This window comes from Callorhinus ursinus, unplaced genomic scaffold (genome assembly GCF_003265705.2).
Source record: "Callorhinus ursinus isolate GAN/ISIS: 27379988/994484 unplaced genomic scaffold, GSC_fseal_2.0 scaffold9, whole genome shotgun sequence".
In the NCBI taxonomy this organism is placed as follows: Eukaryota; Metazoa; Chordata; class Mammalia; order Carnivora; family Otariidae; genus Callorhinus; species Callorhinus ursinus.
In genome coordinates this window covers 58,742,217-58,765,897 of record NW_027397071.1, presented here as the reverse complement: position 1 = coordinate 58,765,897, position 23,681 = coordinate 58,742,217, and the positions used below count along the sequence as shown (strand labels likewise).

Below are 23,681 nucleotides of genomic sequence, written 5' to 3'. Positions count from 1 at the left end.
ATATGCTAAGTGATAGAAGCTAGACACAAAAGGTCACATATTTTATGATTCTACTTATATGATATATCCTTAATAGGTAAATCCATAGAGACAGAAACCAGATTGGTGGTAGCCAGGGGCTAAGGGGAGGAACCAATGGGGATTATCTGCTTAATGGCTATAAGTTTTCTTTTAGGCTAATGAAAATTTTTTGGAATTAGATAAAGGTGATGATTGTACAACATTGTGAATGTACTAAATGCCACTGAATAACTCACTTTTAAGTGGTTAATTTTATGTTACATGAATTTTACTGCATTTAATTAAAATTTTAATTTAATTAAAATTAAAGATTGTCTGCCTGAGTCCAAGGCCGGGGTTTACTTCCCTGCACTTTGGGACTTTCACTGAGGACAGTCCATAAAATTAATTCTTTAGTGGTTGTAGCTCTGGTGTTATCAAGCTGAGGTACATGAGCAAGTCACTCTCCCAGGTTCCTCGATACAGCACCTGCCAAATAAAGATGACAGTACCTGGCCCACCAAGGCATTTGTGGAGACTCAATGAGTAGGTGGAAAAAGATCAAATCAACCAGAAAATGAAAGGTGATGATGATGATTAATGAAACATCCAACATACTTCCACCACTTCCAGACTTCATTTTATTAAGTTGAAGATGCCCTTTTAAAAATAAAACAAAGAAAAACCCCTGAAGAATCCCAATATGGAACATAGTAATAAAGGGCCAATAAAGATGTTCTAGGTAAAATCTCATATATGATTAGAGAGAGTAAGAATCAACTTAAACTAGGAATAAAAAAGGAACCTTCTTAACTAGATAAAGGGCGTCTACAAAAACAAAACAAAACCTACAGCTAACATCACCCATTTACACTATACTTAGTGGTAAAGGCTGAATGATTTCCCCATAAAATTAAGAACAAAAAAGGATATTTCACTATTCCTATTCGACATCGCACTGCAAGTCCTAAGCAAGTGCAATAAGGCAAGGGGAAAAAAATATACACACACAGGTTGGAAAGAAATAAATTCTCTATTGGCAGGCAACATTATCATCATGTATAAAATCTCAGGGAATCTACCAAAGAAAAAAGCTCCTAGAACTGATAAATGATGAGTTTATCAAGGTTGCAAGATACAAGGTTAATATAGAAAAATCCATTGTATTTATATATACTAGCAATAAACCATTAGAAATAAAATTTCTTTTATTTCTCTTTTCGCCATCTTTCTGTGCTACCATAATGGTGCACATGAATGTACTAGCAGATGCTCACAAGAACATTAATAATGCTGAAAAGGGAGGCAAATGCCAGGTTCTTATTAGGTCATCCTCCAGAGTCATAGTCCAGTTTCTAACTATGATGATGAAGCATGGTTACATTGGCAAATTTGGAATCACTGATGACCACACAGCTGGGAAAATGTTGTGAAACTCACAGGCAGGTTAAACAACTGTGGAGTGATCAGCCCCAGATTTGATGTACAACTCAAAGATCTAAAAAAGTGGCAGAAGAATCTTCTCCCATCCCAACAGTTTGGTTTCATTGTACTGATGACCTCAGCTGGCATCATGAACCATGAAGAAGAAAGACAGGAGGGAAAATCCTAGGATTCTTTTTGTAGGGATGTAATATATACATGCAAATAAAATGCCTCAATGGACAATATAAGTAATTAAGTAAATAAAAAAATTTACTATTTATAATAGCACTTAAAAAACTATAGCTAGATAGAGATCTAACAAATATGTGCAGAATCTCTATGCCACAAAACGCTGATGAACGAAATCAAAGTAGATCTAAATAAATGAAGAGGTATATTCATCATTTGGAAGATTAAGTACTATTAAGATGTCAATTCTCCCCAAATTCATCTATAAATTCAAGACAACTTCAGTGAAAATCCCAGCAGGAGTTTGTTTTTTAAAGATTTTATTTTTTTGACAGAAAGAGACAAAGCGAGAGAGGGAACACAAGCAGGGGGAATGAGAGAGGGAGAAGCAGGCTTCCCGCTGAGCAGGGAGACTGATGTGGGGCTCGAACCCAGGACCTGGGATCATGACTTGAGCCAAAGGCAGATGCTTAATGACTGAGCCACCCAGGTGCCCCCTAGCAGGAGTTTTTAATAGAAAGCAACTTCTAAAACTTATTTAGAAAGGCAAAGGAATTCGAATGGCCAATACAATTGTGAAAAAGAAAAAGATGGAGGACTTACTCACTACCGGATTTTAAAACTCACTATAAAGCTACAGTAATCAAGACAGTGTGATACTGACAAAAGGATATACACATAGATCAATGGAACAGAATAGTCCATATTCTATGGGACACACATATGGCCAGTAGATTTTGTCAGAAGCACAAAAGCAATTCAGTGGAGGAAGGACAGTCCCTTTGACAAAGAGTGCTGGGACAGCTGCAACACATATACAGAAAACCAAACCTCAACCTACACTTCAGACGCTATACAAAAATTAACTCAAAATGGGTCAAAATGCAGAGCTGTGACTTCTAGAAAAAAATATAGAAGAAAATCTTTGTGACTTTAGGTTAGGTAAAGAGTAATTAGATATGAGGCCAAAAAGCACAATCCATAAAGGAAAAAAGTGTTAATTGGACTTGACAAAAAATTAAAAAATTTTTGCTCTGCAAAAGCCACTGATGAGAATGAAAAGCCACAAACAGGGAGAAAATATTTGCAAATCCTATATCCAACTAATGAATTGTATTCAGAGTATACGAAGAACCCTTATAACTTAACAAAAAGAAAACAACCAAAGGCTTTAAATGGGCAAAAGATCTGAAGAGACACTTCACCAAAGAAAATATGCAGATGGAGGGGCGCCTGGGTGGCTCAGTTGTTAAGCGTCTGGTCATGATCCCAGGGTCCTGGGATCCGGCTCCCTGCTCTGCAGGAAGCCTGCTTCTCCCTCTCCCACTCCCCTGCTTCTGTTTCCTCTCTCGCTGTGCCTCTCTCTATCAAATAAATACTTAAAAAAAAAAGAAAGAAAAGAAAATATGCTGATGGAAAATAAGCATGTGAAAAGATGTTCATCATCATTACTCATCAGGGGACGCAAATTATAAGCACACCGAGCTACCACTACCCACCCATTAGAATGGTTAAAATTTAAAAATAGAAAAATACCAAATGTTGGTAATGATGTGAAGCAACTGGAACTCTCATAAATTGCTGGTAGAAATGCAAAAGGGGAGGTGCCTGGGTGGCTCAGTCGGTTAAACGACCCACTCTTGATTTTGGCTCAGGTCATGATCTCAGGGTCATGAGATCTAGCCCCGTGTGCAGCATGGAGTCTGCTTGTCCCTCTTCCTCTGCTCCTCCCCTCCCCCACTCGTACTCATTCTCACTCTCTCTCTCAAATAAATAAAAGAAGACGAAATCAGAGAGGGAGACAAACCATAAGAGACTCTTAATCAAAGGAAACAAACTGAGGGTTGTTGGAGGATAGGGGGCTGGGGGCCTGGGGTAACTGGGTGATGGACATTAAGGAGGGCATGTGATGTAATGAGCACTGGGTATTATATAAGACTGATGAATCACAGACCTGTACCTCTGAAACCAATATTACATTATATGTTAATTAAAAAAATAAAACTATTCCAAAATTTAAAATAATAATAATAAAAAGAAATGTAAAAATGTACAGCCACTTTGGAAAACAATTTGATATTTTCTTATAAAGTTAAAGATAATACTTAGCATACAACCCATACAAGCCAGCAATCCCATTCCCAGTATGAAATGAAAATCTATGTTTACACAAAAACCTGTACATGAAGATTTTTAGGAACTTTATTTGTAATCCTCAAAAATATAAAACAAAATGTTTCTCAACTGCAGAACAGATAAACTGTGGTAAGTCCACAGAATGGAATACTACTCGGCAATAACCCAAAATTGATCCTTGATATACATAACATGAGTGAATCAAATGCTATCATGCTAAGTAAATGAAGCCAGATTCAAAAGACTACATACTGTATGACCCCATTGATGTAACATTCTGGAAAAGACAAAATTACAGAGAACAGTTCAGTAATTGCCAGGAGTTAAGGATTGGAAAAGACTTGACTACCTGGAGTGAGGCCGTTTGGGGGAGGAAGGGGCCATGAGAGAACTATTCTGTATCTTGACTGTGGCAGTGTTTACACGACTCTATGCATTTTTCAAAACTCATAGATCTGTGCACTGTGAATTTTACTGTATGCAAATTAAAAACAAAGAGTCAAGTTGGTTACTCCTAAAAGTAGAGTCTCTTCTAAATGAAGCCTCAGGTTAATCAGACTCTCTCAGGAAATAGAAACTGACAAATAAGCCAGGTTCTACTACACTCATTTCCTCCCCCTCTCCTCCTTTCTCCTCTTCTCATCCTGTGTTTTTGCTCACATGAATGATGACACCACCAAGCTGGGATCCTAGAGGTTCTCCCAGGCTCCTTCTCTCCTCCACCTACATCCAGTCCCTGAGGCCTGTGATTCCTACCTCCCAGGTACTTCTCTCCATCCCACGCTGTAGCCCACAACAGGCCTCATCATCTCTAGTCTGAATCACTGGACCAGCCTCCCAGCTGGGTCTCCTCCCAGCAGCCACAGTGGTCTTTCTAAATCACTGATCCAACCATGTTGCTCTCCTCGCTGAAAGCCTTCTGAGTGCCCCTCGCTCTCTGGGGGCAGGAATGGTTTTAGGTGCCACCCTAGCCCTAGTACCGAGCACAGTGCCTGGTATCCGTGCACACTCAGGGAATTATGGGTGAATCTAGGCATAAGTTAATAGAGTGAGTGAAGGAGTTACTAAAGGATGTGCGGGCCTTCCGGAAAGTCATTCGGAGAGGTCTGAAGTAGTGTGTCCAGAGGACCCTCCATCTTGATCCAACAATACTGACTGAGACCCTACCGTGCCCAGGAGCTGTCCTAAGGAGCCAGAGATTCACAGAGCTTCCCCAACTGGTAGTGGACACAAAGTGGTCAGCCAATCATACAAATGAATGCACATCTGGGAATCATACGAACCAGCAAAGATCAGGCCCTGAAGGAGAAATGCTCCACATGATGAGAGGCTGTGAAGTGGGAGGAGGAGTCGGAGGCTTGATGAAGTCACAAAAGGCTTCCCTGAGGAGGTGATGATTCAACTGGAATTTCAGAGGACACAAAGTCTCTGGTTGTGGAGCTGAGGAAGAGCTTTCCAGCAGATGGTCAAGTATGCGACAAAGCCCTGAGATGAGAGGAACGGCGATCCCTTCCAGGCAGTGAAGGAAGGGCAGTGGGATTGGAAGCCATGGAGTGAGGGGAGGCAAGGCCCCAGATGAGACTGGGGAAGGGAAAAGGCTGGATCCAAAATTAATGAAGAATTTTAGGCTGGAGACTGACATGATCCGATCTGTTCTGAAAATACCATTCTACCTGTTGTGTGGAAAGTGGATGGAGAAAGAGGCAAGTGTGGATGCTATTAGAATCGTCCGGAGAAGCCCCAGAGAGCAATGCTGGGGAGCCTGGACTCAGGTGGTGGGGTCAGTGGGGATGGACAGAAGTGGCTAAATGCAGCTTTACTTAGGAAGGAAACCTGACAAGCCTGGGAGCTGGGAGTGACAGGGAGGGGAGGGAAGGGAGAGGCCCAGGGTCTGGAAGTAGCAGTTTCAGGTTTGGAACTTCCCCCTGGGTGACCCAAGGCATTCCTCATCCTTAATGGTGGTTTCTGGAAGCAAGGTGCGGCAATTGCCAGGCCACTAAGTTATACCCCTTCCTCACTCTCATTACTAGGCAACTGCTCTTTCATAACAACTTGTTTTGGTTTTCAGCACATCATGGTATTTGCAGGGAAACGGAACCAGACAATATAGTAGCCTCCTAACTAGTAGTCTCCCTGCTTTCATTCTTCCCGGCCACCTGCTCTCCCCAGTCTACTTTCCATAGAACAGCCAGGTTGAATTTTTAAAAGCATAAGTGGGCCCATTTACTCCTTTGCTCAGAACTTTCCAGTGGCTGCCTCTGAGTAAGAGCAAAGTCCTTATTGTAGCCTACCAGGCCTGACATGGATTGGTCCCCTCCTATGTCTCTGACCTCCCTTCCCCCCACATCCTCTCCCCCACTGTGCCCAGCCACCCTTCCTGCTTTGCTATCTCTTGAACTTATCAAGCATGCTCTGGTACTGGGGTCCTGTTCTCTGGGACCTTTCCCCCGGTATCCACATATTCTGTCTCTTACCTCATTCAGGTCTCTGGCCAAACATCGCTTTACCAGGAAGGCCTTCCCTGACCAGCCCACCTAAAACAGCATCCCACTGTGCTATCTACTACCTACTTGTTTTTCAGAGTACTCACCACCACATGACATTTGTTTATATTCATCACCTATCTCCCCCAACTAGAGACTTAGTTTGGCTACTCTGAGCTACTTGCTATCCTTGTAAAAACTGGTTAAATATTTGTTGACAAAGAAAATAAGCCAGCTCCATCTTATTATTTAATTAGGAATATCTAAAAGGGTAATATGGTTTTCTGTTCTAATAATAATAGTAATTGTTATTATTTATTATTATAGTTAATAGCAACCACAAAAACATTAAAAATTTTTGAAATGAGAATGATGGACTGCAGTATGCCAGGCCAATTTGGGAGACTGATTCCAGAACCCAATGTCCTTTTATAGCAGCCCAAAAGATACAAAGCTTTTTCTTGCTGTTCTCACATGACCTCTTCAGTGAGAACAGGGGGGTCAAACTGACCACTCATTATCTGGTGATGAACACAGCTGTCCTCTCATAACTCTCTAGCTTTGTGGAAAAGCCTGGTGACTTATTCATGTTTTAAAACATGAATAAATAAAAGTCCACTAAAACAGATTTATCTTTTCATTCACAAGCAGTATTTCCAAAGTTAGGAAGTTTTCCACTGGACTTATAAATTGAAGTTAGAAATCTTTTTAGTAAACTTGACTCACTAAATAAGTCTTAAGCTTGAGACATTTTTGGAGACAATGTATTATAATGTTCTGTTTTCCCGAGGCAAAGGAGCAGAGCCTGACAGAACATCATTGGTTCCCAGTTTCAAAGACAAGGAGTCAAGTCTAGTTTCTTCAAGAAAACCACAGGCTGAAATTTGCAAAGGAAAAATAGCAAGCTACTTCTAAGGTTTTGCTTCAAAAATAACATACTCCTCTCACACATTCTTGGTGATTGTTGGCTTCAAGCTGATAAAATATTCCTTCTTTGGGGAAAAAAAAGTACAGCTCCCAAGAAAACTAAGAGCCTGGCTTTGAAGACAGACCTTCCTGCATCTGAATCCCTTCTCTTTTAGCTATGTGTCCTCGAGCAAATCATCTCACTTCTTGCCTCAGGTTCCTCTTCCAGGAAAACTGAGGTAAACGTCAAGACAACCCTGGCAGATCAATGGCTATTAAAGAGAATTTGCATAGAGTCCAGGGTCCAGCACCTAGCAGGTGCTCAAAAAATGGTGGCAGTGATCACTCTATAAGCATCTATCTATAGAAGGCCACTCAAGTCATCAGCAATTTTAAACATAATATATATATATAAATATAATATATATACATACAATTTTTAATAACATTTAGAAAATACAGAAAAATATGAAAAAAATAAATCTCCCGCCATTACTATGAATAAGACCTCCCCCCAAACAAATGAGAAGTGGTGTGGACCACAAGACATTTCTCCACTAACAATTTTGAAATAGTGACCTCTGCTGGCCAGTGGGAAACACGAGCCTTCCAGCCAACTCTTTCACAATTGAGCAAGAGTTGAGTCAGCCAGGCTTGGGCTCTGTCCCTGGAACAAAAACCAGGTGTTGCATTACAAGGGACAGAAATCGTCACAAGGGTTACCACGATGTAATTGGGATGTTAACAAAATTAAAGGCCGGCCGTTCCATTTTCTCATCCGCCCAGAAGATTCTTTTTTTTCAAACCCCGTGGTCTCCTATTTTTAAAATGTCATAATTGCATGCAAATGTTACAGCTGAAAAACAACGCAAGGGGCATTAAAAATCAATCTTCCATGTAAGCCTCAGATTTTCCAGCATGAAGATCCAAAAGCAGAAGTGGTGACAAATGTGTAGAAAACAGAGTGAAAAAGTCAGAATGCATCATTAAGAATATTACAACAAAAGGAGGAAAACAAATCTTTGGCAATTCTTGTCTGATTCAGCTGGGGTAAACAGCCAACTACAAAGGAGGCTTTAAAGAACACTGCAAACTTCTTACAGATAGGACCCAGAAATCCAATTAGGAAGCCGCCACGACCCTTCTCTTCAGGCAGAAGTATACTCAATGGAAGAGGCTACTTAAGAGTCTGCTGGCTGGGCTACTGAGACATGAAACACATTTCCACCGCGTAAGGTGTGAAATAAAACAGAGGTTGCAAACTGGCAGCCTTAGGGCCATGTAGTTTGCTTTGGCACGTGCTCTATTTTTTTTTTAATTAATTAGTTTCCAACACTTTAAAAATGGAGATTTCACATCAAAATCTGAATTTGTGCTTTCTTATAAACAGATGGGGAGATCTAGTCCTCTCGGGCCAACATGCTCCCTTTGCGACAACCAGGGCCAAGCAGTGGCAGTCCTCCTTCCAGAGGGGGTGCACGCCCTCCAGGTTGCCGGTACCCCATCTGGTCCGCCTCGCTCCTCACGTCACCTGTCTGGCTTTTGCAAGCCCTTGAGTCTGAGACCCTGGGTTTCAAAAGCCCCAAGGCACTGGGGATGAACTCAATTCAGTTCAAACACGTATCAACCACATGCAAGGCACTTAATATAGGCACTGGGGTTATAAGGAATAAGACATGATCCCCGAACCCCAGGAACTCCGAGGTCGCAGTTTCCAGGGATCGCTAGTAAACTTGAAATTATAATACATTACCACATGTGCGCTGAAAAGGTATAGAAGTGGTAAAGACTAGAGATTAAATTCACTTTCTAGCTTTCTGAGATGGTACCTAGCTCATTGACTTCAGTCTTTCTTCTAATCTATGCATTTAAGGGCATAAATCTATGCATTTAAGGGTATAAATTTCCCCCTAAGCACGGCATTAGCTGTATCTCCTAAGTGTCAACATGTATTTTCATGATCACCTGATTAAAATCATTTTTCCCACCCATGTGGTTTCTTCTTTGACCTGTGGGCTATTTTAAGGTGTATTTCTTCATTTCCAAACATATAGAGTGTTCTAATTAACACTTTTAACCGATCTCCACCTTAACTGTCTTACGGTCAAACGTACTCTAAATGATTTTAATCCTTTGAAATTTGTTGAGGCTTGCTTTATGGACCCACGTCTGGCCAGATGTGTAAATGTTCGATGTAAGCTTGAAGAGAATGCATGTTCTTCAGTTAGACGCAATGTTCCATAGGTGCCCACTGGAACAAGTTTGCTGATCGTGTCATTCAAATATTCTACAGCCTTCCTGATTTCTAAAATCCACTTATTTTATCAGTTGCTAAGAGAGGTGAGTAAAATACCTTGTGATATGGTAGACTTGTCTATTCCTCCTTGTAGGTGGTTCTGTCGTGTTTTTTAAATTGAGGTATAAAATATAGAAACCTTACATATACAGTTCAATGAATGTTCATATGTATACACCCACATAATCCAAATCCAGCTACAGAACATTTCCAGCACCTCAGGTTTCCCCACAACTTTCCAAGTCAATACGCTACCCCTCTCCCCATTACCACTATTCTGACTTAGGGTGAAAACATTATTTTACCTGTTCTTGAAACACATATAAATGCAATCACAGTATATATCCTATATGTCTGGCTCCTTTTGCTTAATATTGTGTCTATGAACTTCATTCACATTGTTTAACATGGCAATAGTTCATTCTTTGGATTGCTGTGTAAAATCGTATTGTAAAAGTTCGGCACATTTATCCATTCTACTATAGTGATGGACATCTGAATTGTCTCCAATCTGGGGCTATTGTGAAAAATCCTGCTACAAGCATCCTTCGTAAATGACTTTTGGTGGGAATGTGCACTAATTTCTCTGGGGCATATACCAATTCATGGAACTGATAGATTCTAGGATGGCCATAGGTTTAGCTTTAGTAGTTACTGCTCATTTGTTCACTCCTTCCAACAATTCTATGGCAATTTTAGTTGTTCCATATACTCAACACCTGTCATTGTCAGTCTTCTGAAGCCCTTCTGATGGGTGTGTGGTGGGATGTCAGTATAGTTTAAATTTTTATTTCCCTCATAACTAATGGCGCTGAATATCTACCTCCTCTTATAAGCCATTTGAATACCTTTCTTTTTAAGTACCTGTTGTTTGGAAGCATTAAATCACTACATTGTACACCTGAAACTAATATTAATACTGTATGTCAACTAACAGGAATGTAAATAACAACTTCATGGATAGAAAAAAAAAGTGCCTCTTCATCTTTTGCCCATAATTTTGATTGAATGTACTTTGAGGCTGTTATGAGGTGCATTAACATTTAGCACTGTATCTTTCTCATGAACTGAATCTTTTATTTTGAAGTGCCCCTCTTTACCTCTGGTAAGTTTTTTGCCTTGAAGTAGACTTTGTCAAAAATTAATACACCTAGGGTGTCTGGGTGGCTCAGTTGGTTATGCATCTGCCTTTAGCTCAGGTCATGATCCCAGGGTCCTGGGATCGAGCCCTGCATCGGGCTCCTTGCTCAGCAGGGAGTCTGTTTCTCCCTCTGCCTGCCACTCCTCCTGCTTGTGCACTCACTCTCTGTCAAATAAATAAAATCTTTAAAAAAAAAAAATTAATGCAAGTAGGTCGGCTTCTTTTTTGTTTGCATGTTTATCTCTTCCTATCCTTTTATTTTCAACATATCTATCCTTATGTTTTAAATGTGGCTCTTGTTGGCAGCAAACAGTTGAATTTTGTTTTTTATTTAGTTTGATAATCTTTGTTTTAATTTAGTCCATTTCTATTTAATTCAATTACTGACATATTGGGTTTAAATCTGTATCTTGCTATGTGCATTCTCTTTTTCTTGCCTATTCTAGATTTTTCCCCTCCTACTTACTTTTATATTTATATAAAATAAATATATATTTATATATATACATATTTATATTGGTATTCCATGCTTTTCCTGCCTGAACTTGAAACTTTTACTATTCTTTCAATGGCTATACTTAAGCCACAGTGCACATCCTTTAATATGCTAAAATCTACTGCTGGCACTTTTACTCTCTTTCCAATGTAAAGACCTTAGGATATACTCCTTAAAGATTTCATTTATTGGGCACCTGGGTGGCTCAGTTGGTTGAGCGACTGCCTTCGGCTCAGGTCATGGTCCCGGAGTCCTGGGATCGAGTCCCGCATCGGGCTCCCTGCTCAGCAGGGGGGTCTGCTTCTCCCTCTGACCTTCTTCCCTCTCATGCTGTCTCTCATTCTCTCTCTCTCAAATAAATAAATAAAATCTTTAAAAAAAAAAGAATTCATTTATCTATCTATCATCTATCTATTTATCTGAGATAGAGCAAGAGTGAGTGTGCACATGAGCTGGGGAAGAGGCAGAGGAGGAGGGAGAGGGAGAGAATCTCGAGCAAACTCTGCCTGAACTCGGAGCCCCATCCAGGGCTGGATCTCACAACCCTAAGATCACAACCTGAGCCAAAACCAACAGTTGGATGCTTAACTGACTGAGCCACTCAGGCACCCTAGGATATTTTAACTCCCAAATATTCTGATTTATATAACATATTTACCTTTTTTGTTGTTCTTAATTTCTTCTGACTCCCCTTCCTTCTTCTCCCTGAAAAAAACCGCCTTTGTAAATTAAGTTCCTTTTATTTATATTTATTTGAAGTAGGCGCCATGCCCAGTGTGGAGCCCAATATGGGGCTTGAACCCACCACCCTGAGATCAAGACCTGAACTGAGATCAAGAGTCAGACACTTAACTGACTGAGCCACCCAGGCACCCCCACTAAGTTCCTTTCAGTATGACCTGCTGAAATCTCTCAACTTTTGTTCATTCGTTTTTATTTCACCATTTTTATAGATTAATGCTGGGTATGGAATTCTAGGTTAGTAGATTTTTTTCAGAACTTTAGAATTTGCACTCCATTGTCTTCAGTTGTTTTTGTTGAGAAGTTAGCTGTCTAGTTGTTGCTCATTTGAAAGCAATGTTTTGTTTTTTTTTCCTCCTCTGGCTACTTTTAAGACTTTGTCTTTGGTTTTTAGCACTTTTACTATGATGTACCTCAGTACGTATTCTCTTTATCTACTTAGGGTTCATAGAGCTTTTTAAATCTGTGGCTTGATGTTGCAACAATTTCATAAAGTTCTCTGCTGTTAAATCTTCAAAACTGCTCTGCCCCATTAGATCTTCCCCTCCTTCCAGGACTCCAATTACACCTGCAGAGTTTCTCATTGTATCATCTGTCTTAACCTGTCTCCTGTATTTTAATATTTTTGACTTTTCTGCTTTACTCTGAATAATTTCTTCTGACCTATCTTTCAAGTAATTCTTTCCAGCTATATCTAATCTGCAGGTAAACCTATCCACTGACTTCTTAATTTTAACTATTCTATTTTTCTACCCTAGAATTTCTGTGGTGCTTTTTCAAATTTTATAGTTTTATATGGTTTCTACTACATATATACATAGTTTCTAGTTTTCCAACAAATTAAAATTTCATTTTTAATCTTACTGAACATACTAATCATAATTATTTAAAAATTTATGACATGAACAGACATTTCTACAAAGAAGACATACAGATGGCCAACAGACACATGAAAAGATGCTCAACATCACTCATCAGGGAAATGCAAATCAAAATCACAATGAGATATCACATCACACCTGTCAGAATAGCTAAAACCAAAAACACAAGAAACAAGTGTTGGTGAGGATGTGGAGAAAGGGGAACCCTCATGCAGCATTGGTGGGAATGCAAACTGGTGCAGCCGCTGTAGAAAACAGTATGGCATTTCCTCAGAAAGTTAAAAATAGGGCACCTGTGTGGCTCAGTCAGTTAAGCATCTGCCTTCGGCTTAGGTCATGATGCCAGGGTCCTGGGATCAAGTCCCACATCGGGCTCCTTGCTCAGCAGGGAGTCTCCCTTTCCCTCTGCCTGCTGTTCCCCCCTGCTTGTGCTCTCTCTGAAATAAAAAAATAAAATCTTAAAAAAAAAAAGTTAAAAATAGAACTACCCTACAATCCAGTAATCCCACTAACTGGGTGTATACCCAAAGAATATAAGAACACTAATTCAAAGGGATACATGCACCACTACGTTTAGAGCAGCATTATTTCCGACAGACAAATTATGGAAGCAGTCCAAGTGCCCATCCATAGATGAATGGATAAAGAAGATGGGGTGTACATATATACAATGGAATATTATTTAGCCCTAAAAATGAAATCTTGCCATTCGCTATGGTGGAGCTAGAGAGTACAATGCTAAGTGAAACAAGGCAGTCAGAGAAAGTCAAATTACCATATGATTTCATTCATATGTGGAATTTAAGAAACAAAACAAATTAGCAAAGGAAAAAGAAGAGAGAGAGAAACCAACAAACAGACTCTTAACCGTAGAGAACAAACTGGTTAACAGAGGAGAGGTGGGTAGAAGAATGGGCTAAACAGGTGATGGGGATCAAAGAGTGCACTTGTTGTGATGAGCACCAGATGTTGTATGGAAGTGTTGAATCACTAAGTTTATACCTCAAACTAACATTACACTGTATGCAAACTATGCTGGAATTAAAATAAAAACAATATACATAAATTATTTAATTTGTCTCCTAACTAATCAATCTGGAGCCCCTATGGGTCTATTCTATTGTCTCTTGCTTTTGTTGTTCTCATTCATGTTGTCTCTTCCTATGCCTGGTTATTTTTAATTGTGTGCAGACACTGTATTTGAAAACTTGTTTGTAAAAATAATTGAAGCCTAGGATGTTGTTTTTCTCCACAGAGGATTTATGATAGTTTCTCCCAGAACCTAGAAACACTGGCAAACAGGGATTACCACAAATCAATTTAATGAGAATTCTAACTCAACTACAATGCATTCGTTCTATTTCCTCTTTACCCTTCCCTCTAGGGTGCAGCCTTTTGGGGTCCAAACCCAAAGCAAAGGGACTTAACAGCCTCTCTTTGTAGGCCTTTGTAGGCCCAAATTTTTGCCCCTATCTTGGGAGGCTCTGGTAACTGCCCCTACCCTCCTTTCTCTCCTAATCAACAAAGGTAAGCTTGCAGAAGCTATGTTGGCACTGCATGACCTTTTCCCTCAAGCCTAATTAGACCCTTGAATACTTGATCCATTTGGGCTAATTTCTTTCAATGAGGAATGTGGTTGTCATTCAGAAATGACCAGTCTCCATTACATAAACTCAGGAGCTAGAGGGCAGCTGGAGCGAGCGGAAGGCCAGAAGACAGGGAGACAGAATAAAGCACTGAAGCAGAAAGAAGCAGAGAACCATTTAGAGATCCTGAAAACTTTCCAGGTTCTTCACAGAAGCAAATCTGTATTTGTGCTTACCAAGACTTTCCTGGTACCCTTAGAATCAACTCCCTTTTTTATGCTTATGCTAAACTGAGGTGGGGATTGTGTCCTTGCAACTAAGGGTCATAATGTTAGGGAGGGACTAGTATTTTATATATATATATATATTTTAAAATTTATGTATTTATTTGAGAGAGAGATAGCATGAGCAGGAAGGGCAGAGGGAGAGGGAGAAAAGATCTCAAGCCCCTGACACAGGGCGATCCCACGACGCTGAGATCACAACCCAAGCCAAAACCAAGAGTCAGATGCTTAACCAACTGCGCCACCCAGCACCCCTAGTGTATTCTATTTTTTCAAGACTGTAGACTACTGTTACTAATAAGTTGAGAGACAAATAGGATAAGTCAATCAAGAGTCAACATATCTTTAAAAGACTTTCAAGGTAAAGGCCTGTGACTGAGAGGCCACCTTCTAATGTTTCTCTGCCAGGGACATCCCACAGGTTTTCCAGAACTGCTTTACCACCAGGATTTCTTGCAAGGCACACTCAACCGTATCTGGTAAGATATGTGTGTGCAGGGAGACTATGAGCAGTTGGAGGCAAGGCGGAGCCACACAGCTCCTGCAAAATAATGCAAGCAATGAAGCAGGCTAGCACCAGGACCTGAGATGCTGCATTTAGTGCTGAAATGGTCCATAAAGGAGGTGGGCACAAATGCAAGCAACAACTATTGGTCGGAATAGGCTAGGAGCAGAATAGATGCTCAATCAACCACAGCAATAGCAAGACACATCAATTGTGTAAGTAAGGTTCTTTGCCAACAAGGGCTGCCTCCATTTACTTCTCCCACACAGGGTGGCAAATGCTTTGAGGACAAGGTCTATGACCTTGTACAATCAGTGCCTATCTCAGGGTCTGGTAATACGGTAGGCAGTGAGTGAATGGAAGAATTAACAGCATTTTACAAAAACGGGTCTACACCACCTTGTCTTAAACTCCTGAAGCCAGATGTTTCAGAATAAAGAACTTTTCAGATATTAGAAAGGTAATAATGATGCATATTACATAACACTCTCGTGGGGTATGGGACAGCACCTCACAGTCAAACATACTATGACTATAAGCATAGTCATACTACATGAAATACTACAAATAGCCCCACATCAATTCAGGTCAGGTTTTGCTGCCAAATACATTTTGTCACCACCATGAGAGACAATGGACTCTGAAAAAGAAACTGAGGGTTCTAGAGGGGAGGGGGTGGGGGGATGGGTTAACCTGGTGATGGGTATTAAAGAGGGCACGTTCTGCGTGGAGCACAGGGTGTTATGCACAAACAATGAATCATGGAATACTACATCAAAAACTAATGATGTAATGTATGGTGATTAACATAACAATAAAAAAATTTAAAGAAAAGTTAAAAAAAATTGTCACCAAACTTAACCAATAAAAAAAAAACCCTCTAGATTTCAGAATTATAAAGATCTGCTAAAGATGAAAACTCAAGGAACCCTAGAAAGGACCGCTAATTTTCACTCATTTATTGGGAAACTATTGTTAGTGGAGCTCATAGTCTACATGAGTTCACAGATAAATTTAACTGCTGATTAGACTTAGTTGAAGAAAATGATAGGTCAGGGGGTGCCTGGGTGGCTCAGTCAGTTAAGCGGCTGCCTTCGGCTCAGGTCATGATTTCAGGGTCCTGGGATCCGTGGGGAGCCTGCTTCTCCCTCTCCCTCTGCCCCTCCCCCGCTTGTGCTCTCTCTCTCAAAATAAATAAATCTAAAAAAAAAAAAATGGGTCAGAAGGAACTATCCAGAATAAAGCATAGAAAGTCAAAAATATTAAAATAGAGAAGATAAGATATAGATGATAGATTAAGAAAATGTGACTGGAATCCTGGGAGAGGGAGTTCATAGTCTACAAGGGGACACGGATTTGTAATCAGTTAAGGTCCAAAGAGGGAATGACAAAGCATTGAAAAAACACATGGAAATCTATCTGGGAGTATTTGGAAAGGCTAAGCTCATTGTGAAGGATGGGAAACGTGCCAAGGCAGAAATTCAGGCAAGGGAACATGAGCACAAGCACATAATGGCATGGCAGGGCAACTCATGATCTATCACCTGCTCCAATTTCAAGGTAAGTATATGAAACCTATTTCTCAGCATTCCAATCTTACCTATGGGGTCTAACCATATTCTTCAAGCTTTCCAGTAAGTGAATCAGATGGAAGAAGTCTACCTTCTAGCAAATAATAGTTCATGTGCTTCAGACACTCATCTGAGAGCCCCACATAAGAGAAATCCACTTGAGCCGTGCTTCTCAAAGTGTGGTCTCCTAACTTGCAGCATCAGCATCACCTGACACTTGCTGGAAATATAAACTCTTGGGCCCCACCCCAAACCTACTAATCAGAAATGCTGGAGGTGGGGCCCAGCAATCTGTTTTAATAAGCTTTCCAAAGGTTCTGATGCATGCTAAGTTTGATTAACTCCTGATCTAAAGTAAACCCTTCTCCCAGTGTGATTCAGACCACTGCTTAGAATTTGTTACAAACTACATCTCTTGGGAACCAGTCCAGACCTCCTGAAGCCAAGTCTGCCCTGCAGTGGAGGCCCGACTCTACACCTCTAATAGGCACTCCCTGTGAATCTCATGTTTCTGGGTCCAAGTTTCAAATGCCACTGCATTAGATTATAAACTCCTCAAGGGCGAGGACTGTCTTGTTCACAGTTCAATTTGTTTCTAATAGCTGGGCCGTAACAGCCATTTGGTGACTGTTTCTGAATGATTAGCTAGCTCTGGATCAACGTACAAATCACTACAGTAATGTGAAGGTTGCTTAGGACCATGACTGAGAACTACGGGGGTATGTGCTTGTCCCACCTTGTCTTATTCCCCTTAACACAAAAACAGTTTTGCTTATTTTAAAATGGTGGTCAGCAGCTTGCTACGAATAGATGGACTGTTAACTGTGGAATTAGAGCTATCTTTGTTTTAAGCTATTTGGTTTTAGAGAAAGAAGACTATGGGTTGGGAGAGCAAAAGAGGGAGTTGAGGGCCTTCGTGTAGCACCTTAACTACCTTGAGGTGAAGTTCAGACTAATTTAAGTAAAGCTGACAGACATAACTGTTAGCCTTGGGGAATATGATCCACTCAAAACACTCTTCCAGCCAGAAAAGAGATGCCTTTCAGCACCTGCATCCTTGGTTTAGATTTGGAAGAGACCTTCAGAATTCAGTCTCCTTAGTTCTCATTGAACACAGATCACCCACCAAATCAGTCCAGTTAGGGGCAAGAGCGTCTCAATTCTCAAAAAGTTAAACCTTTCCAAGTTTTATAAGCAACTGAGACTAAATGGCTCAAGAAACACACACACACCAGAAATTAAATAATTGACCTCGAGGATACACGTATTTTAGTAGTCCCGTTCAGAAAAACTGTCAATTTATTTTTCTACCCAATTCAGTGTCAGTGATATACAAAAGGATATAAACAGATTACCATATTTACAGGAAGATATACAAAACAATTACCAAGGAACAAATCCAGCAAAGTGACAAACTGCTGCTTATCCACAGCCACTCAACTGTACATGGTTTATTGTAAGACAGTTTCCTAGTTCCCTGGGAAAGATGCTATGTGAATTTATACCTTCCATAAGGTCAAGCAAACACTACAAGAGCTGACAGAACCATGTTTTGTACTGACAAAGAAAAGCTTTTAAAGAACACGCTCTAACTTTCAGGTCAATGTCATAGCATCAGTGGGCTCACAGGCAGGATGTGACCTCATGAAAGGAAATGCTTCCCTCCTCTTGGCCTTCTTAAGATCCTCTTCCTTGTACACAGGAGAAGGAGCTCTCTTTAATAACAGGTGATTGAGCAACACCCTACCCAAACAGATGGTGTGTAGATTATCCACACAATGGGGAAAAGAAACTGACTCTCTTATCTACTAAATACAGTCCAGATTTGGGGAGGCAGTTTCCAAATCTCCACCATGTGGACATTATGTGACCTCTATTTTGTACACAGCACATTCCCTTGATAGAAAATAGGGATGAACACCTCAGAAATGTTCACATTGCTCATCAAATATACCGTTTCCCAAAGTATATGGGAAAGGGCAAAACCCTAAACCTAGTCAGATATTAAAGGGATCATCCCATCCTCACTCTCAGGAATCCAATGGGTCACATACCACAATTATTCTTCAATGGAAGCAGAAGGTTAAGAGTCCTTTTCTCCCAAAATGCTTCAGCCAGGGGCAGCACGGAGTGGAACAGAAAAAGCTCAATAGCTCTAAAACATGGAACCCAACAGTTTTCAGTCAACCTAGCCACAATCTTCTGGTCATCTCCAAGGAACTACCACATTCAAAATTCAATGTTCATATTCAAAAAAGAGAGCACCCCACTTCAGATGAGAAGAGAAAGAAAGAGAGAGAGAGAGAGAGGAGGAAAGGAGGAAAGGAAGAAAAGAAAGAAAGAAAGAAGTAGCAATTAGCCTAAATACTCCAAACACTTGACAACTGGGGAATTGTCTCCTAAAGACTCTAAAAGCCAGCAGGATTCATTTATAATTTGGCATGTGCTGGTTGAAGGGGCAACAAACAAAAGGAATAAAGATATAATGCATCAAGTGATCAGACAAATGGCAGACATACATACCACATTAAAGATTCATATACAATACTGTACTGGCTTTAAAGAAGAAATTGGGGGAAAGTAGAGGGAACAATAGGAAAAGAATTACAAGGAAGCATTTCAGCCCTATGCCAACAGTGAATACCTACCAGTGGGACTTCCTATCTTTCATCTCCAAAGAAGCTGATCTAATAAATTATAAAATTACCTCGCTCACTTTTGGGACATACGACATACTCCCAAGTACAGTAAGCCCTCCGACATTTTGGTTTCACTTGCTATTTGATGACTAAGTTGTTTCTGGTTGTAAAGATTTTCCTAATATATTTTTATTAGCCAGTTAACACGGCAAAGGCTGCTCCCTCTGTGAAGCCAAACAGGCTTCACCACATAATCTGATCTAATGAAGATGAAGGGTGGGGGTGGAGGGAATGGAGAGCAAAAAGGGAAAGTTTCCTGGTTTTTGTTGCAAAACTTCTCTCACTTGAAAACCTCTGCAATCACTTAATATCTTGTTCCAGAAAAAGAAAGCAAAACTAGTTGGGAAAATACCCATATACTTATTGTTTACCAGCATGATACAAAACAAATTCATAGTTGTCAATCGTCTTTCGAAAACCAAATGTGAATGTTTAATCTTGTAACTTAAGAACTGAATTTTTCCACATTCCTTTACACAGAGTTAGCATCTGTAAATTGAGATCTTTTTTGGACAATCATGCAAATTTAATTTGTCCCTGGAAAGAAAAACACAACCTACCAGATTAACAAAATATGTCCTTGAAACAGTAATTTTTCTGTGAATTTTTCTGCACTGTTACCACTTTTATCCTTCAGTAAAAAAAAAACTCTTAAAAGGCTTATGGCTTTCGAGTGTACAGAGAGTTAAAACTCTCAGCACAATTAGGAAGATTGAATCAAGTCAACCTATTTTACCTTCTGAACTGGCTCTACTCAGCTCAAAAGTAAATTCTAAAAATTTTCCAGCTATTATTATTAAGCTATAGAAGCTAGAGACATTTTTACCGCCATAGAGGCTTCTGTAAAACTGAATAAAGATTTTATTATACCACACACACAAAAAGCAATAGGTACAGAAAAGGCAGTTTTCAGTTATTCTGTTGAGAATTTCTTTCCATGATTTCTCCCATTAAAGTATAGTTTTCAAAGCAACCACCACGACAAAGGAAGCATCTAATTAGTCCATTTTCTTCTGATCCAAGAATGCTGAACATTTACTGTCCCATCTGTAGCTGTATCAGCAGTGTAATGAACACAGTTTATATTACTGAGCTATTCTTTGAACTCCAAGAACTGTTGAAGTCTTTTCTGATGTTCTGCAGATGCTTGCACAGCACTAAATGAAACATAAATTCAAAGCATAAGCTTTATTTTACATTAAGCATATTAAGTGAACCACAGAGCACAGAGTCAATATTTTTCAAAACAATTAAAAACAAATAGAAATCTTCACTTATTTAGTACTTCTGAGAAAGCTGGATGAAAACCCTCCTTAATCTAATGAGGAGGAGGGCTTGCATTCAGTAACAGCATGCTTCTACCTTCTAAAAGACCAAAGCAAATTAAGACTGACAAGTGAAAGCATCGATTTTAACCTGCTCTGCTATGGAACCTGCTGTGCAGAGTTCCAGGCCTGGCAGATTTTCTGGATTTTATTATTTTATTTAAACCAGATTCCAACATTATCTTTGAGCTGTGGAGTATTTGAATTGCCTTTAATATAAAATCCTTTAAACTAAAATGTTTGGTTAAAACACAATAGACTCCACTAATCGTTTTCAAAGGTAACAGCTTGGTGGTTTAGATTTAGTTTTCCCTTTGAACATAAGTCATGTCGTGGATGGGGAAACGGAGTTCTCTCCCCACGCTCACCCCCACTAAAATGCATTACCTTGACAAAATTAGAGCAAATATATACCGAAACTAGTAGAAAACTTCCTTTTAAACTTTTGGGCAAAAATTGAATACAATGAAAGATTCTGGTTTTCTGGCTGCTGAAGATGTTATTATTAAATGGTAAAATTCCAGGTTACAGAAAGTTACCAGTTTTAAAAGTGCCCAAAAAAGTCTCATTATAATAATTTCACTACGAACCACCCAAATTGCCTTACATCTCTGCTAGCTTAAACCTTGCAGCTGCCTCCAGTTGAACCACTTCAAGTACTTTACTGTGTGTACTCCCTCTAGGTGCCAGTGAGGCCGAATGACACACCTCTTCCACAGGAGGGTAACAGAGGTCAACAGACATTTGTGAAGAGGTCCGAGGTTAGGGGAGACAACACAGCCTACCAGTTAAGAGTACAGACACCGGTGGAGAGACTCTGGGTCAGAAAGATTTGAGTCTGACTTCTGGTTCTGCATAATCATGGGCAAGTTAAATCATTAGGGAACTTGACCGCAACCACAGACAGTTAATGACGTCACTAGACATGAATCCAAATGTTTTAACTCCACATCTTTTTTCCCAACACACCATTCTGTCCTAGACATACAAAATAGTCTCTGCTGACCTCATCATGTTTAAAACATGGCTCTTCCCAGAGAAAAGAAACAAAGGCAGAATTTCATTCTAATTTTTTTTTTCAGTCAGTCATCTATCCCCCTTTCTTATCTAAAACTCCCTGTGTCCCCCTTTCTCCCTGTTTTTGCTCTATCATCAATACAACTATTTCACGCTCCACATCCATCGAGCATCCTCCATGGCACCTTATATCTTAGAGGCAGTCCAGTGTACAGGGAGAAAAGGTGGCATTTTAAGAGTAGGAAGACCTGATTTCAGGTTCATGTTCTAATACCAACTAGACTGTGCTATTAGGCAAGTTCTTAACCTCCTTGAGCCTCAGTTTCCATATCTGTGGAGTTATGATAACTTCTACACTTCACAGACTCTTTGAGAAAAGGAAATGAAAAAAACATGTATAAAGTGCTAAGTGTATTGTCTAGAACAGTGCTGTCCCAATAAACTTTCTGCAATGACAAAAATGTTTTAGATCTAAGCTAATACGGCAGCCACTAGCCATATGTAGTTACTGAGGGCTTAAAATGTGGCCAGTGTGACTGACAAACTGAATTTTTAGTTAATTTAAATTTAAACCACCATATGCAGCTATCGTATTGGAGAGCACAGATCTAGAAGGCTCTAGATAAAATTTTGTTTTTATACAAGTGAATAAACCTCTTACAGCTCTTTACATTCCCAAACAGAACCAAGTGTTCCATAAAAACCTATTTCTGCTGGGTATTATGGAAGTAAAAGGAAATATATTGCTGTTTCTAAAAGCAGGCAGTATGAGGAAGTTCTGAACTATTTATTGATAGTTCTGCATACAGAAAAAGCAATCTCTTATGTACTCTAACGTTCATTTATAATTGTGATAAACACAGTTAATAAACTTGTATCCCTTATCCTGCCTAACTAGATGTTTCATGAGAAGAAAGCAATAAACATCAATGAAACTAAATATAAACAGGTTTGGCATTTGTGGTTTTCTCTCTGGTTCCGTTTCCAAAGGTGTTATGATCTGTCACTGTTTTTCCAGCATGATTCACAAAGTACCAAGGACTCGTTTATGGAACACTCTGCTCACCCCAAGTCTCAGTTAGCTGACCAAGATGTAGTATCAGAATTATTTTTAATATGGTTTTCTGAAAAGGTACTCCATTTTTTGCCTTTTTTCTCTCATAAGGATGTTTTGGTAATTAAAAAAAATTACATACATAATTCATATATATCTATATGAAATTACATTTATTGCTTTTATAACTTTCTATCTTCTTTGTTGTCTATATGAAAGAAGGCCCCAAAGCTTATATGATAGGTCCAATTTTAAAATATAAATATTAAGTCTAAATCCAAGCTGTTAATTCCCAGTAGGAATCATGAAAGCCCCAAAAGAACATGTTCAACATGTGAGCCTTTGTAATTCTCATACCTATTTCTCAACAGAACTCCTGAAAGTGGATTCTTATCATGGATTAAAACAGGTAAACTTACTTCAAATGTTCACCAAATGTAGTAGTTATTCGATAGATGGCAGTTTTTAGTGATGCTCTAAATGCAAATCTTAATGTTTTATAAGAAGTGTCCACAAGGCTTCCTGAAATCCGAGGTGGTTTACTGGAAGCATGAGGAAGCTTGAAGTACTTATCGACTGCCTAGATCAAGAAAGAAAGTAAATAGTTCAGAATATGAAGAAAGCCATATTAGTCCAAAGGATTAAGGAGATTTTATTTCAAATAGACAGAGATACACACATCATACAGACATATTAGACAACATTTATTTTGGATCACAGTCAGAACAGTTTGCTGGGGAAAAATAAAACAAAAACCATTTGAGAAACAACACCGTGGAGGCTCAGCCCCGACAGCAGTTAGCAGGGAAAAGTCCAGACCCGTCCTCTAAAAAGGAGCTACACTCCAATGGCCTTGAAAATGCAAAGCTGGGAAGCGAAACACAGATATCCTACTCTGCTTAAGGTGTGTGACAGCTAAGAGTATACTTTTATTATAAATCTCAGC

General features: G+C 39.6%; 2 protein-coding genes across 5 annotated transcripts in view; both read right to left on the bottom strand.

Annotated features, from left to right (window-relative positions):
- Positions 1–6,074, bottom strand: part of GLIS1 (GLIS family zinc finger 1) — a 233,049-nt gene extending 226,975 nt beyond the window's left edge. Inside the window, exon 1 of the mRNA XM_073896726.1 lies at positions 5,034–6,074. The gene's annotated coding sequence lies outside the window, so the exon portion shown is untranslated. The remainder of the gene's footprint in view (positions 1–5,033) is intronic.
- NDC1 (NDC1 transmembrane nucleoporin) overlaps positions 286–23,681 on the bottom strand; it is a 62,396-nt gene continuing 39,000 nt past the window's right edge. Inside the window, exons 16-18 of one of the 4 annotated variants that reach the window (XM_073896723.1) lie at positions 23,155–23,315; positions 11,731–11,777; positions 286–660 (exon numbers count right to left, since the gene is read on the bottom strand). In XM_073896723.1, the coding sequence (XP_073752824.1) occupies positions 461–660; positions 11,731–11,777; positions 23,155–23,315 (408 nt within the window). In that variant the 3' untranslated portion in view covers positions 286–460. Of the gene's footprint in view, positions 661–6,108; positions 7,807–11,730; positions 11,778–17,898; positions 20,497–23,154; positions 23,316–23,681 lie in introns of those variants that run through there. The other 3 variants (XM_073896722.1, XM_073896724.1, XM_025871663.2) reach the window with 3 other exon arrangements.